The sequence below is a fragment of the Columba livia genome, chromosome 7, assembly GCF_036013475.1.
Source record: "Columba livia isolate bColLiv1 breed racing homer chromosome 7, bColLiv1.pat.W.v2, whole genome shotgun sequence".
Classification (NCBI taxonomy): Eukaryota; Metazoa; Chordata; class Aves; order Columbiformes; family Columbidae; genus Columba; species Columba livia.
The window spans coordinates 33,443,327-33,459,302 of NC_088608.1; the positions used below are offsets into that span (position 1 = coordinate 33,443,327).

General features: G+C 40.9%; 1 protein-coding gene across 50 annotated transcripts in view; it reads right to left on the minus strand.

Annotated features, from left to right (window-relative positions):
- Window positions 1–15,976, minus strand: part of LRRFIP1 (LRR binding FLII interacting protein 1) — a 111,937-nt gene that overhangs the window by 55,805 nt on the left and 40,156 nt on the right. For 30 of the 50 annotated variants that reach the window (XM_065069149.1, XM_065069142.1, XM_065069145.1 and 27 more), the window contains exons 2-3: window positions 9,110–9,196; window positions 1,840–1,857 (exon numbers count right to left, since the gene is read on the minus strand). In XM_065069149.1, coding sequence (XP_064925221.1) covers window positions 1,840–1,857; window positions 9,110–9,196 — 105 coding nt within the window. The remainder of the gene's footprint in view (window positions 1–1,839; window positions 1,858–9,109; window positions 9,197–15,976) is intronic. The other 20 variants (XM_065069148.1, XM_065069137.1, XM_065069127.1 and 17 more) reach the window with 1 other exon arrangement.

Sequence of the window (15,976 nt, forward strand, 5' to 3'; positions counted from 1 at the left end):
TAAGGTCTGCTGTTTCCTTTTCCTGACCTCCATTCTCCTTACTTTCTAACATAGGCTTCTGAATTCAGCTTTGCAAAAGGAAGATGAGGAAATACCCCTTAAAAAACTTGCCACAAGTTAAGTTCCACTTGGTCTTTTCCTTCACCATGTAAAACTAGATGACTAAATGCTTAATCTCCCCCAAAAGAAAAATGTTAATGAATGCATTTGCCTTGAGACTATTTTTAATTTATAATCTTTTAAACAGCATATCCCACACTGGACTGAAGTGGCAGCATTTGAAGTGTCTGGTATTTTACCCCCTCAGTCTCTTCCCATTTCTTTCTCTAAGGTGACTGTTCTGCCCAAGGGGTCTGGTTTGAATAGCCACATGGGTTAAAGGAAGAAATTGTGCTTATCCATTTGTTTGGTCTTCTGTTCAAGGCCTTTGCCAGACTCAAGTTGCCTTCTACCCTGAAAAGTGATATTACAATTAAATAATTAATGACATTAATACCATTGAGAGAGAATTCCAGATCAGATTTGCTTGCTAAGTGATAGTGAAATTGCTAAGACTTGCAAACCCACTATGGGATGTTGCAAGGTTAACCCACTTATCTTCTCATCCATATCAGGACACCAACAGTAAACAACCTCCTTGTCTCCCATGGGGCTGCGTATGTATCAGAAGATTAAATTAGTTCCTATTAAGGAGTTTGATAATGAGCCTGTTGATCCATGGGCAGATGTTAATTTGAGTCACTCGGTACATAGTCAACTCCACAAATAAAAACAAGAGTAAGAGATATTTGTTGCCAAATTCATGGGGTCAGCATTCAATACCAGAGCACATGATTTGAGTAGCTATCTTCATACACATATGCACTTAAAGAGGAGAACAGCATTTCCAAGAAGCACACACACTGCTAGGTCAGGCAAGAGAAACATGCAGTTAAGGCAGCTGGAGTGCCAGAACAAACCAGGCTGTGGGTTGAGAACACATTTATCATTCAGCAAGCAACAAAAATCTCAGGGAAAAAAATATTCAATAAGGTAGAAAATGGCAGGCTTGAAGAAATATATGTTTCTCCCTCCCTGCAAAAACTTTGTGCTACCATAAAGAGAAAGAGCTCCAGAGAGTTCACATGCTGGAAGTATGTAATAGCCAAACATCGTTAACACAAACCCAAAAACTCTGTTGTTACATAGCAAATGACCTCAGTTACAGCTATTATCATTATCTTTGCCATGGTTTGGAACTATGAGAAGAAAATTGGGAGGAGGGAAGAGATTATGACTTTATACTGAGAGAGTATTAAACAATACAGAAGCATTTACAATGCTTAGGTCACATCGCAAGAAAGGCCACAGAGTTTATTTACCAAAGGATTACAAATTCAAATGCAGCATCCCTGATTTACTTCAGCGACTTTCTGCAAACAAAGTGATCTGAAAGTCATTTTTTCTGGTGACACCTGTTCGATGCTTGCCAGACCAAAATATTTTCAACAATACATTGGCCTTCAACTCAAAAACGGGTGTACAGTTCTCAGGGACACGTGGAGCCACCATACTCAGCTATGATGGCTGGCTACTCTTCTACTTATTGCTTATTCTGTGCCAAACAGTCTGTAGAAAAAAATTATATTAAGTGTCCAACCAGGCACATTTTACACAGGTCATCTTCCCTCACTCCCCTTTATTATCCACTCCACAAGCCTACAGGATGGAAAGAGAATTGTATGGAAATACAAAGCCTGCTGTACACCTTCCACTCTTTAGGGGTTTTTCTGATATGTTAGCAAGACTCAATGTGGGAACACATACATGCGAACAAGAATGAAAGACAGCAAGCCCTACCTTCTGAACTTGATAGATCTAGGGGAAAAGGGAAAGGAAAGAAATAAGGAAACAAAAGCTACATGAACAAATAAATAGCAATGCAACATTCCACAGCTCATTCTAAATGGAAAAAAATAATCATTTATACAGAATATACAGCAAAACACGAATACAAAACAGCACACACTGAAGCCTTGTAGAACTACGTGGAATGAAAGCAGCATTTACATTCTAGGCCTCCTCCACATGAACAGCTAAGACGCAGCATCCCCGTTTTCACACCCGCTAGGCTCTTAGAAGAACACGTAACTTTTGCTCCCTGGACTTTGTACCAGACCACAACCCAACCCAGCTGTGAGGCAGGACCTCTCGCTTTTCCAGCCTCCCTCCTTCAAAGTTACGGATGCCCAAATATTCACCTGGGATGACAGTTGCACATCATCTACCACAATAAAAGCAAATGGCATTAAATACAGAAAAATTGTTCTTTTAAGGACAAAATTTGTCCTTAACCAGTGAAGCATAGTTATTACTGCAAAAGCATCAATGCTATACATCTTTCACCTGTGTACAGCACCGTGGCAGTTTGTTAAAAGTCTCTGAAAATGTCTTGCACGTACATTGCCAGCATTGGAGGATCTCTGCAGGTTGCTTTTTCAATTTTTCATGTTTCCACAGAGACTCACACCATTTGCAGGCACTAACAAATGCACTGCTGACTGTACAAAGTTGTTCTATAGTCTTGAAACATTATAATAATACACAGAAGCATTACAGCCACCCTAATACATGAAAAGAGAAAACATGTTTTTTTCTTGTCTCCTTCCTAGCATTTCTAAAACAAGAAACCTTTCTTGTTCATAAAGAATTAACTGGCTGCACAAATCCAGAAAGAAACTGAAGCTTCATTCTCTCCACTTCTCTGCTGAACACTTCGCTTTGTATCTGCAGGAAATGTGCCACAGCCCTGGTCTCAAAGCCCCCACCTGCCTTTCTGCTTCTCTTCCTCAATAAGCACTGATGTGAATAAATACCACCACCAGCCCTCTGCTCTGTGAGTACAATCCCGGAGGAACGGTATGTTGTTCTGACTCCAATCCTTCAGCCAGTCAGCAGGAGGCAGGGTAGTCAGCCACCTGTATTTTAGAATATTCGGGCAATCCCTGCCACCCTTTGCTCCTCTGGTCCACCTCAGGGGAACCCAGGTCCCTTTGCTGGGAAGCAAAGCACACTTCTTTCAGGCCCCATGCTCCTGATCAGGTTCCCCTTTGTGATCGTGAAGGGCAACTGCAGAACCCAGCTACATACCTCAGAAGCATTAATTCCTATTCCTACAAGCACAGAGGGGGATAATTGAGACCCACAATTACAACTAGCATTCCCACACAACTAATCACCTTGGTTATCTTTTACTAAGAAAACCCTGAAGAGGAACATGAGCTAAACCCTCCCACAGTTCCCAAGACTGCATACCGCCTGATCTTTTGCTTTTCCATGGCACATGCAGAGTGCCTTTCATCCAAACGCCATTTTAGATGTGGCAATTACCACGGAGCTGTTTAACCTTTAAGCTTTAACTTTTCCATGCTGTTATTTCACCCACACTTCAAGACAACACCATGAAAGTCTTATTTTCTAAACCATGATGCTTCAGGCTTGGCACAGCAGGTATTCCTGCTGAATGCAAAGCAAGACACACAAGAGGTCTTGTGTCCAGGACCCAGACTGCCAAGAGACAAGATAACAACGAGGCTCTTGTTTAGGGCCAGACACTGTGGAGGGCAGTGGAGAGGGGCAAAGAGACAAAGCCAAGCATGTCATTGTAAGTGTTCCAGCACTTCATAAAACCTGGAATTTTTGGTCATCCATTAGCTAACAGGCAAGACAACAGTTCTGCTCTTAAGTGACTGATCTTTCATCTGCATACTCTCCTTCTTAGATAGTATGTTACAGGAGAAAACACACACTTTTCAACAATTATCTCTACCGCAGGAATGTCCCCCACAAAGTGTTTAACAGCCAACAGACATCTAAGCAGTCAACTGTCTTAAACAGCACTTTGCTGTATTACAGTATGACAAAAAAAAGTGTTTCGTCCACAGTACTAGTTGAAAACTGCTTTCCAGGTTTTCATCACATGAGGTTTCCTGCAAAAATAAAGGTTTTCACAGAAGTAACTGCAGAACAAGACAGAACAAGAGAGTGCAGCATGGTTCAATGGCAGAAGGCAGAAATCCAGAGCCTACTAAAAACATCCTCAACTTCGTCCCTCTCCAAATTTTCATGTGCATCTCCACATAGGTTGTTTAAGATAAAGATTAACCTTCACAACCCACTTAATTTCTTCCTTGTATATGTAAACACCAAGTTTCATAGTCAGTTTCTCCTCCCATTCAAACCAGGAGAATTCTGCTTTTCTCTCTTTTTCCTGCACTGCCTGGGATTTTAAACAGCTTCAAACAACCCCAAATATCAGCTGTGCCATGGGACCCGCTGACTCAGATCAGACTTGTGGGCACTAAGTCCTAGCAAGGGAAGAAGGGGCCCAAGTCACAGGATGGGTGATGAGATCAAGAGTGTTTACAAGTCTTTTGCCCAAATCAACTTGGATTTAGTACATTTACTAAATTTACTACATGCTCAAGGAATCAACGTGGAAAAAAAGAAACCCATTGTAGAAAGCACTGGTAACATATTCTATTCCAAAGAAATACAAATCCAAAGGAGGAAAAGTACATGCAAATTAGTATGCTGGTAAAGAACAAATGCACAAAATAGCCAAGGCAAGTTTTGTGCTGTGCCCTTTAAAGTGAAAGCTGCAAATGAAGCCAGGAGACAAACACAAAGCTCTTGCCTTGAACTAAAAGTACAGGCTCATCTGCTGTGTGAACTGGCAAGCAAGAATCTTATCCTGCAAATTAAGGAGTGGGAGGAGATAATTCACTTTTCACTTCAGGCAGTAATATCCGCTTAAATTGTGGTCTCCAAGTGTCAGTCCTTGAGGAGACATTTAAAGTCCTGCCAGCAGAACACACAGAAGGTACTCCTACATAAAACATTCTCTACAATTAGCCCTAATGCTGCAGCTTTTACGTGTCTTGAAACATCACTGTAAAATATTTCTTGGGAAAAAAGACTTTAATATATCTTATGCAAAGCTTCTAAGGGAAAAAATAAAAAAAAAAAAAGAATACACAGGAAAAAAAAATCTTCTCTCCATTTACCTGGTAGCCCTGTGAGAATTAACAACTTGGTACACAGAAAAACTCAGCGGACAGCTCCCAATTTGCTCTTCTGCCTGAATTAAAAATAAAAATCTGAATGCACACCAGCATTTGTCTTAGTACCAAACACATCTCTACAGTATGAGCCAATGGGACTGGCTTTAGACTCAGCAACTGTAAACCAAATGTCTGAAGGCAATGGCAGCATGGTATGTAACAAACACAGGACCCACCACTGATCTGACTCCCATCATCTTGGTGGGTACCAGTGGCATGGAAACAGGCAAGGGAGCAAGTATCACGTATTATAATTGCCCTTAGAGCACACATTGGTGTTGCCTCAAGAGACTTCTCCTGTACTGACTGTCACACAAGCACACCAGAAAACATACTGTGACCTTCTGATTAATTATTTACATCTTTGGTGGATAACAACAACAAAGCAGCACAGAAGGAGAAATCAAAAACATTCAAGCAGTTAGGTTTATTTGATCTGTGCTTTTCTTAGACCCTCACGTCCAGGAACCTGTTCTCTACTAAATATATAAACATATACACATATATGGGATTCATGAGTGGTCACTACCCTTATCTTCATAAATTAGCACATATCAGATTATGATTCTTGTGCTCATCCCCTTTCTTCAGCTCCAGGAAACACCTTTCCTTTACCTAGTTTATACTTTCCTATTAAACTTGTGCTCATGCTCTTCTCGTTACCCTCCTTTCCCTGAAAAAAAACCCACATGGGCACACATAACCCTCTTTCACCTGCCTGGCAAGAGGTGATGGCAGCTGATGAGATGATGCTGCCTTTGGAACCCCCCTGCAGCCCTGCCCCACCACAATAAAGAGCAGCAGCCATCCTCAGCAACGTTCCCACCTCTCACACTACAATTCAAAGGGTGGGTTTTCTTCCCATCTGTTTCTGCTATATCATTTCTCCAGCTGTCCTCCACTACAGCAGTATGTTGCTTCACATCAAGTCTCTAGAAGAATCCTTAGTCACCTTATATTCCAAGCCAAGTTTACAAAAGCCATCCCTCCAAGCACACAAACCATGAGATGAATAGCAGTGACCAGCCTGCGCAAGAGCTGAGTCCACACCAACACCATCATCTCAAGACCAGCTGTTTGCCACAAGCTTCTCCTAGAAAGCCCCTTTCAAAAGGAAAGGACCTTATCAAGAATGTGGCTGATCACACAATTTTAAATTGCCAAAAGAATCAACTATGCAGGAATTTCTGCCATCAATTATGTGTGCTACATGAAGAAATTGCTGCCAAAAGAGGAGTTTGGTATGGTATTGTGTAGCCCTCCCCATTTACTGATAAGCTTTACTACAGTGTTGTGACCAGTCTTCAGCCTACAGCTCAAGCCACAAGGCATTTTAACAGCCCTCCAGTGAAGTGGCTGCTCATTCTACCTACAGAAACATTCATAAGGTATAGAACAAACAAAAATTGTTAGATTCTTGGTGCTTTTGCACTGGCATTTCTTTTGTAATGGCAAGCAGAACATTAGTTAAAACACATACGTATACTCATGATGCAAAAGTCACCCAATTATTTTAAAATGAGGAAAATGAAGCAGATTAAGAAATGTCATTCATACTAGATGGCAGGCAGCAGAGAAGCCAATTTCCAGTTCACATCCAAACCATTAAAACACCCTACTTCATTGCCAGCGAGAGCTATACTGCCATGTTTATGGCTTGTAATGGTAACATCTGGAAACTTTTAAGCCAGGCCAACAATATAAATATATTCTCAAGTAATCCATGCTCCACAAGAAGCCTGTCAGGGCATGTACATTGCTTTAAGCATGAACAAGTACACGCATATGCAATAAATTTATTTATTGCTTTTTAACTCTTGTAACTGGCTCTAAAAAGCCTTCAGAAGTAGCAAAGCAAGTGCTTTAAGTTCTGGTTATTCAAGATGTTAGTATTGGGAATACACTGTTTATTTCTCTGAAAAGTTTGCAAAGGAAAATGAAGATGGTCCACAACAAGCTGTACAGACACCAGTATCACAGTATGTTCTTCTCCAAGGAAGGGGTAGGTGCCAAATCTTGTGTTGACCACTGGTTGGGATTTTCTATATTTATGTTTTATTATATTTGCAAGACACATGTGGCAATGAAAAGCTTCCTGCAGCCCTCCTTAGTAGCTCTACCTTGCATCTGGGAGCTGAGTCTATGCTGTTTGAGAAAAATTACAGAACACCCAAACTTGCAAAACACTAAATAAATGTGTAGTCACTTCACATTATTTATGCCAGTGATTGTGGTGGATATCTGGCTTAGCTTTCACTGAATTTAGTATTTCAGCGTGATATCCTATACCATTCAATTTCTATTCATACAAAAGTTTTCACAGATTTTCAGGTCAATAGCTCTTCAGTTATCAACTGCATGAGCACACACACGAGCTTTAGTTTTCATACCAAATTTTGAATTTACTAGGACACCCTCAGCAGCATGAGCTTTTAATCTTCAAGGGGGTCATCAGCTCCATTAAAGTTATCTGCAAATTAGATGGTAACACTGCTGTCAGCAGCCACGACACCCATATTTACTTCGCTGCCCAAACAAAACACCCAGTGGTTGTTTACCATGGATCTTCCAAAGGCTGCTCAGCAAGTCCCATTACTCAGGCCATAGCTCAGCAGGAAGCTTGACAGCACCAACACTTATCTGCACTCCAGGCCTTCTGACTGTGGTCCAGGTTGCAAGAAACATCCATCAAAAAGCAGCAATTGTAGCAGTAAAAGGTTTCTCTCATCCACAAGCACTGTAAACTTGCAGCAGCACTCCCTGCAGCTCTTGCTCCTGGTGTGTTTGCAGGTACATCTAACCCTGCTGTGGCTACAGGGTGCTAAGACACATCCAAACGTGCCTCAACTAGACAAGAAGCTCCAGCACAAACCTGAGCATGGGCAAACTGCCCAAGTGCTTCTTCTGCAGGCTGATTACTGCAGCCTGCACCGACACTGTTCTGCTATCACACCACAATTCACTGTTTAAAAGTGAAACTGAATCCTTCTCTGCATCCTAGAGCACAAATGTACATTTATTTTTACTACATATTTCCACACCTCACCCCCAAACTCCTTACTTCTTCCCTTTCTCTCAAAATCTATTTGAAAAAAATAAATTATGATTGCTGTTGGTCCCATTACATCCACTCCGCCGCTTCATTAAGTGCACATCAACAAATATAAGTTTTAAGCCCTTCTGGTTCTCATCACTGGTTTGGCTCACCTGTGCCAATCCATGTTCACAGCCCCATTCTAACAGCACTGCTTCTAGACCTTCAAAACAAATGCTGTTTTCAGGTTTTTGCAGTGGAGAATGACATTTAGTACAGCTCCTACTTATCAAACACAACAGGAGCAGAATGAGCCTTTTTGGTCTTTATGATCATTCCTACACTGGGAGCCCCTCATCTCCCACACACTGACATACAGGGGCACAGTAACTTTTCCAATGGTATAAAACAACTATCTCATCCAGAATTCGGGAGAGACTACACCAGGCATTTAATCCAAACACTTTGAAGAAGGTAATGTTTTGCCAAGTCCAGTTTCTGTCATTACTTCTGACAACAGCAGACCACGATTTTTTTTTACAAACAGGGGCGATCACAACGCCAGCCTCACAGCAAGGAAGCATAACAACTTGCAAGAGGTATACAAGGGCCAAGAGTCTTCCATATTCATTAGATTTCTAATGAAGTGATAAGGATCCAACTCCCCAACGCACACACAAGCAAGCTGCATACTTCAAAGTTTAACATTAAACAATGATTACTAAGTAACCATCAGTGTTTTCTGTGAATAATTATATTGGTTTCACCAAGATAAAATTGTTGCCACAATCTGAATTTTTTTTTTTTTTTCAGACTACCTCCTACAGTCAACTAACTAAGCAGTATTAGCTCCATGCACACTATTAACGTTTCAGCCAAATATAGATTAATCCTTTGTTCCAGGACATCAGATTTATATACATATTTATTCAGGAAAGATGATGATCAAAACACCCCCACACCATGACCATACCTCTTTCTGCTGCCTCTCCAGTTCTTTCATTCGGATCTCCCGTGCCTCTGCCCGCGCCGCTCGCTTGGCCGCGAGTCTTGCTTCAGCCTGCAAACAGGAGCACAGCAATGAAATAAAAGCTGGACAGTTCAAGGTGAAACACACTCGTCAAGCAGGGCATGAAATAAAGAGACTTGACTCGGCAGGACTGTAAACACCTGTAGGAGTTAATTCCCTATTGCAAGTAATAGCCCTGCCTTCCATAACTTGTTATGCTTCACAGGCAGGTAATACACCCTCGTGTAGGCACTACCCTCGGTTAGCAGTTGTGTTTAAAAGTGCTCTGCGTTTCTTTAATTACTGTTTGTGTGGACGGAGATGAAACAGTGAGATTTATTTAAGAAGGGCAGGTTTTGCTCTATTTTTTTTTCATGTACCAGATTGTTTTTATTGATGAATTAATGTGACCAGCAGCAAACACATTATGTGCCATTTTTCCTGACTGTTGACATTGCACACAGGTACATGGGCACAGCAGTCAGGTAAACATTGCTGTTCAGCATGACTATGCACAACTAAGGCTGAAATGATCAAGATGAAGGTGTTGGGAACCTGAGAAAATGCACTAACTCAATTAACATCTCCATACCTCCATATTCAAGTTGAAACCTCTCCAGAGTGGAAATCTGCCAAAAACGGGCCTCTTGGGAGATCTACAGTGCTTCCTAACTTCAGCCCAGTTGGAAGTGCTGAAACACGCTATACAGTAACATTTTAAATATTCTGCTTTTATTCCCAAGCAAAACCAGTTAGTCTTATGGAGAAAAATGTAATATTAGCTTGGTACAGTGCAACTGTGAGCAGTTCACCCAGCGTAATTGAGAACAGCTCAGCAGGGAGCAAAAGGCATCGCTCAGCCAGTCACCCAGCATTCCACCCAACTCCTCTGCTTCTGAAACCTTTTACTGTAAGTACAGCATCCAACTGAATGGGAAAAACTGCACTAATATCAAGGGCAAGCATACAGAAAATCAGAACGCCAGCACTTTCACTAGCATTTCTAAACAGAAGGAAAACTGGGGAAAAAAAAAAGGGTCATTTCTCTTTTGTAAGTATATTTGCCACTAAAATTTGTGGGAAAAGGCCTCAACCTTCAAAAACACAAAACAAAACATAGAAAAACGCCAAAAAAGGAGTAGGTTGACTGAAAGTTTCAGCTAACAGAAAAGCGCTAATGAAGACCAAGCATGAGCTGGTGTATGGGATGACTAGGAGCCTTGCAGTGCTGTGGACCTTAAATCCTCACCAACAATAATACAACCCAAAATATAGAGCCACTAGGCCAAAATCTAAGTTCACGTCACGCACCTTCTACAGAACCCCAGTTCCTAAATACTGCCGTTGTTCAGTTACCAACATTATCTGGGTTTACTGCATTGCCCTTAGACTAACTGGTAGGCAGGCAGATTCCTTTTGACAACTATGGCAGCTCCCTGCTGTGCAAATACGATCCATTTAAACAAACTGAGTATTAATTCTTGCAACACAGACAACTTCTGCCTGAGAAATTACTTGTAACAACAGAAAAACCTTCTCAATGGGTAAAAATGCCCATGGCAGAAAGCAAAAAGGGTGGAATTTGCACAGAGTGCTGGTCTCTCTTTAGTTCATTGTTTGACTTTCAAGGTAACTGGCTCTGCCACGGAGAAAAACTGCAAAACACACCTGAAAATAAATTTTTCGTACCTCAAGCGGCACTACTGTAAGACTGTTCCACATTCACTGCTGTAAATACAGGATGGTGTCAGAGATAAGGACGACTCTGGGCTATTCATCACAAAGGGCTGCCAGGCCATTCATATGATACCAGGTAACAATCATTTTTTGCCAGTAGCCGTTCAAACACAACACACACAAATGCCAGGGAAGGGGAATCTTGCTCCAAGGATTCCAGCTCATTGATGATTTTTTGGGGAGAAAGAGAACAGGAGATACAACTCCAAACAACACCTTTGACTCCTTACGGTTTAGAGGTGCATTCCCTCATCTCAGCACGCAAGCTGTAAGCAGCCTGAAGAAACAGTGCAAAAATTAAAGTAAACAAACTTAACTCTGTACATATATTCAAAAATTGCACCTGATCTGGCTGAAGAACAACATCAGTGCAAACAATTTGCTATATTTTTCCCATATGGAAAACAAGGGACCTTAAAGTCTCCATAGGCAAAATACACCAAACAGTACAGGATTGTCTATTTCTTACATTCCCCTTGCCAGAAAGAGACAGAAACAATATTATTTTGAGGTTAAAATTATTGTTGAGCTTTTAACAAAACTCTACGCTGTATGAAAATTTCAGATATTGTGTTTAGCACACATTAAGTATCTCCCCTTCTGTTTTCCTTGTATGACTACAGCGAAAGGCTTTCCATGCTTGATAGCTACATTGCAGAATTATATATTGTCCAGAAGTGAGCACAATATACAAAGAAATTAAACAACTCGAAAAATGGAAGAAAAAAAAGAAGTTTAGCAAGCTATTCTAGGGCTTCCCTGGGGACAAGGCCCGCTTGTTCCCTAGATACCAACTGCAGTAAGTTAAATCAATTTTTCTTTTGTGCAGCACACTAGTAAATGTCAGGTTACACATACGATACATTTCAGTTTTAAAGTGCCAATCCATGGGGTGTCTCTAATTTATTTTACTTCAGCTTTGTGTTCCTGTACTCGCACATGCAAAGCTAATTTGCAAACCTTTAAGAGATGCAAGAGTAAAAACACATTTTCACTTAGTATCTTTGACTAACAATAGCTTGTATCTGACACAAGCATCTTTTATTTATTAACTTTTTCTTTCCATGGCCAGATGACTCTTCAGCATTAAGTATCTTACAATATAAATAAGAGAAACAGTATATTCTCAATCTTTTTAAATAGCTTTTCAGTTTCTTTTAAGGTATATATATATTGGTATCTTTATAAGAAGTCAACAAATTGTTCTTCCACCCAGTATTTTAAAGCAACTCATTTTTATCACATCAAAACAAAGAATTACAGAGTCGTTCAGGCTGGAAGGGACCTCAGGAGGTCTCCAGACCACCCTCTTGCTCAAAGCAGGTTCAGCATCGAATTCTGATCACGATCCTGTTGCTCAGGGCTTTATCCAGTTTGCTCTTGAAAACCTTCAAGGTTGGCAGATTCACAGCCTTTCCACGCTCCTGCCTTGATGCCTGACCATCCTCACAGTGAATATTCTTTCCCCCCCACCCCAATCATGTCAGAACCTGCTCTCTTCCCATTTAAAACCACTGTCTGTTTCACCCTCCTGCTATGCATCCTCATAAACAGCCTGACTCTTGCCTTCTTAGTAACCTCAGCTTGTATGTTGGAAGGCTGCTGTTAGTTCCTACCTTAAGGTTTGGTATTCTGCAAATACTGAAAGTAAACTGGCTGTTACATTTTTAAACATGTTCTCAATGGTGCTGGGGTGCTATTTAGATGATTACACAGTTATTTTCATTGTGGTTCCTGACAAAAATGCCAGCTTATCTGTGCTGGACAAAGGCAGTTTGTAAGAAACAGGCCATCTTTCCCTAAGAAGTTTTTGAATCCACAGTAAAATAAGACTGTGGGTGACAAGAAATACATAAGGATAAAAAATTCTCAGTGCAATGGTGTGATCAATACAATAAGCAATGGTCTCTGATGGTATCAACGATATGAATAGCACTAAGATAACGATTAAGCACAAATCAAACACTTCCATGAAATAAAATTTTTCTTTGCTTCCTTGGGTAAGGTTGGTTGAGAAAGACTGGATGTGCTCTTAATCATCATCCATCTCCCTTTGGCGCTATAAGAAAATAGAACCACTAGAGTCTGTGGAAGGGTAAGCTGGAGCTGCCGGGATCCTCACAGGTCCTCAGGAAAGTCCTCATCTGAGCAGGAAAAAAACAGCTGCACAAGTCCAGTAGCCTGTCTCAGTGTTTCCAAACCCCACTCCCCTGAGGCTACACACAAGCTTTTGGAAAGTGTACTCCAAATGCAATAATCAGGTTGGTCATTAAACAGTCAACCTCTGCCCTTTAAAATCCCATTTTTACCATGCTTTAGTTAATAAAACTACTTAATCAAAATGAAATTGTTTTGATATTCTGTAGATGGGATTGGTGACAAACCTGGCATTGCTTATGAGCTCAGAGGAAGTCAATCAATCAAGGCAGGGAGAAGTCCACACCTAACATTTATTGTGTACAATTTTATCAGAGTCAAACCAAAAGTCTGGTAACAACCCTAAGGTCCAGCAAATTCTCCAGCAAGTATAGGAGGCAAATAAGAACATGCAGATTTTCCTGTGCAAAAGCACAGCTTGGCTAGTGACAGGAGTAGCTACCCCAACAGCAAGGCACACAGCACGGACATTCATATCACGACCTCCACTGTCACCTACATACTTTTACACTAATACATAAGAGCGTCAGATCTATAACGGACCTCCTCCTGAAAAGCAAGGACCTGACTAAACTCATCTTGAATTTTTCAAAACACACTCTCCGAAAGGCTCGGATTCTGTTTTCACAGTAATGGTTATGTGCTATAAATACCTTGATTTCTTGCACAACCTGCAAACAGCAACTTTAACCTTATATTTCTCTCTGTGTGCTGACTAAACCAAAACGGGCTTTGCCTGGATGACTTTGGACTTCATCCAGCCCAAGCACATGTCAAAGCCCAGACCCAAGACACCTCTAAGGGCAGTGGCAGAAACAGGTGCTGTAGCCTGCAAGAGACACAGCTGAACATCATGAAATCACCAAATTCATACAGACTTCTGAAATTCAGACTACAAAAGCTAAAACAAAAGACTCAAGGGTACCAGCATAAATAACTATTCAACAGATTCAAGATGGAAAAAAAAAAAAAAAGAACGAACACCCCACACTCAGATTGAAGGAAGCAATCTTAAAATCATCTAAAATTCACTAGTGACTCAGTGAGCAATACAGGCCTCAATCAAAAGTGACAGATCACTGGCAAAAACAGAAGAATAAAAATATGAAGCCTAACTGCACTCATTTCAAAGCTTTTGTAACTTCCCTTTTAGGAAATATTGCTCATCTGATAAGAAGAACTAGCAGATTCAGCCATACTGTGCATGTCATACAAAAAAAAAAAACACCAAACCCAACAACTCCTAAGGGGCTTTCCTAACTTAAGGGGCTTCTGTAAAGCCTCGTGGGCAAAACAAGAAGAGATGGCAACGACACTGCTGAGAAGAACACGGAAATCCACACCAGCTGAAAAATAATCGCCTTAATTTATTTAACTTGCTCAAATACATCCTGCATTTTTGTCATTTTATTGCAGTTGCCCAGAATGATTTATAGCCAATAAGCCCTGAAACAAGTATACTGTTGCACTGCAAAGTGCTCGTTGCTTTTGTCAGTCCCTTTGCTCAGCACTCAACACCCCTGCTTAAGGGTCACCTTAGTTTTAAAATAAAAATCCAGTCCTATGCAACAGCAGACCTTTACCCTGCCTTAAGGTGTTCGGTATGTCCAGCTCTGAACCAGGAAAAACTAAGCAGTCTGTAACCTGGTTCACTACTGAAGTACAACAGCATCTGAAAAAAAAAAAAAGCCAGAATAGATATTTGATCTCAGGTGGGAAGGGTGAGAAGCATCTCATTATGCTCTGTGCAGCATGAGGCAGTGGGGAGAAGTGGGAGTATGAGATCTGCAAGCACTGTAGAGTTACCCCTACACACCCCCTTTTTAAATACCACTCGTCAAGAGGAGGCAAGGTCTGGTTGCACCCGGGGCCAGCATATAATGCACAATGGTTACGGAAGCAACGACTTCCTGGCTTCAAGTGCAGCATCAGGGAAGCTGCACATTATCATTTTGATGAGTGAATTATTTAGGTGACTTCGTTAGGTAGAAGCTAACAACACACATCCTGAAGGTGATCATTCTCAGAGCTTTTTCCCTTATAAAATGTCCAAGAGTTCATTGTTCAACTGGAAACCCCAAGAAAGAGCCAACAAAGACAGGAAATTATGCTGCTTTTTTGAGCAGTGAAAAATTACTATGTTGACTTGCCACATAGCTACAGACGTCAGAGTTTTCAATCTATACAAAGCACCCCTTAATTCCAATGTACTCAAAATCATCTGCTGCTAAGGCTAGTAATCAAAGTTAGTGTCATATTTTTTGTGGATGACTGAAGTGTTGGTTTGCCAACACCAAGCCATAGAAAACTCTCTGATCCCACTGTCAGAGAAAGTTTAAAACACAAGTCTGCCCAACTAAATTACACCTGCTCACTGTGTGCAACTACTATTACGTATTTCTGCAATAACTATTCTCAGACCAATTTAAACTTCTTGCCCACATGCTTAAGACACAGCCAGCAAGTCACTTTTTGTGACTGATGCCATCCCATTCAAATATTCAAAGGCTCTTCCTTGGATGTTATGCAACTGTTTACTTTATTTGCGTAAGTCATACTTTGTCAGACATAAGAAATCTGATAAGGTTTGTTGTACTTCTACAGAACTTAAAGTCTATTTAGACAAGCGGCACCCGATTTGCAGTATTCCTGTAACAGAGCTGCTGAATATAGCTATCAGGTAAAACAACTGCTAACCCATGGCAATGTTTTTTCCATCTCCACTTGAGCAACAAGTGACCTAAACCAGCAAGTTCCAGGAGCACACTGTGAGTTATCACATGCTCCTTAGCATCGAAACAAGAGCGTCTATAAATGACATCTATGCTTAGAGGTCAAACCAGCATATTTACCTGACTGGTTTTGCATCTGAGTTATATATATAAGCACACTTTGCACCACTTACTCATATGACAATGAGCCTATGAATCACCCAGG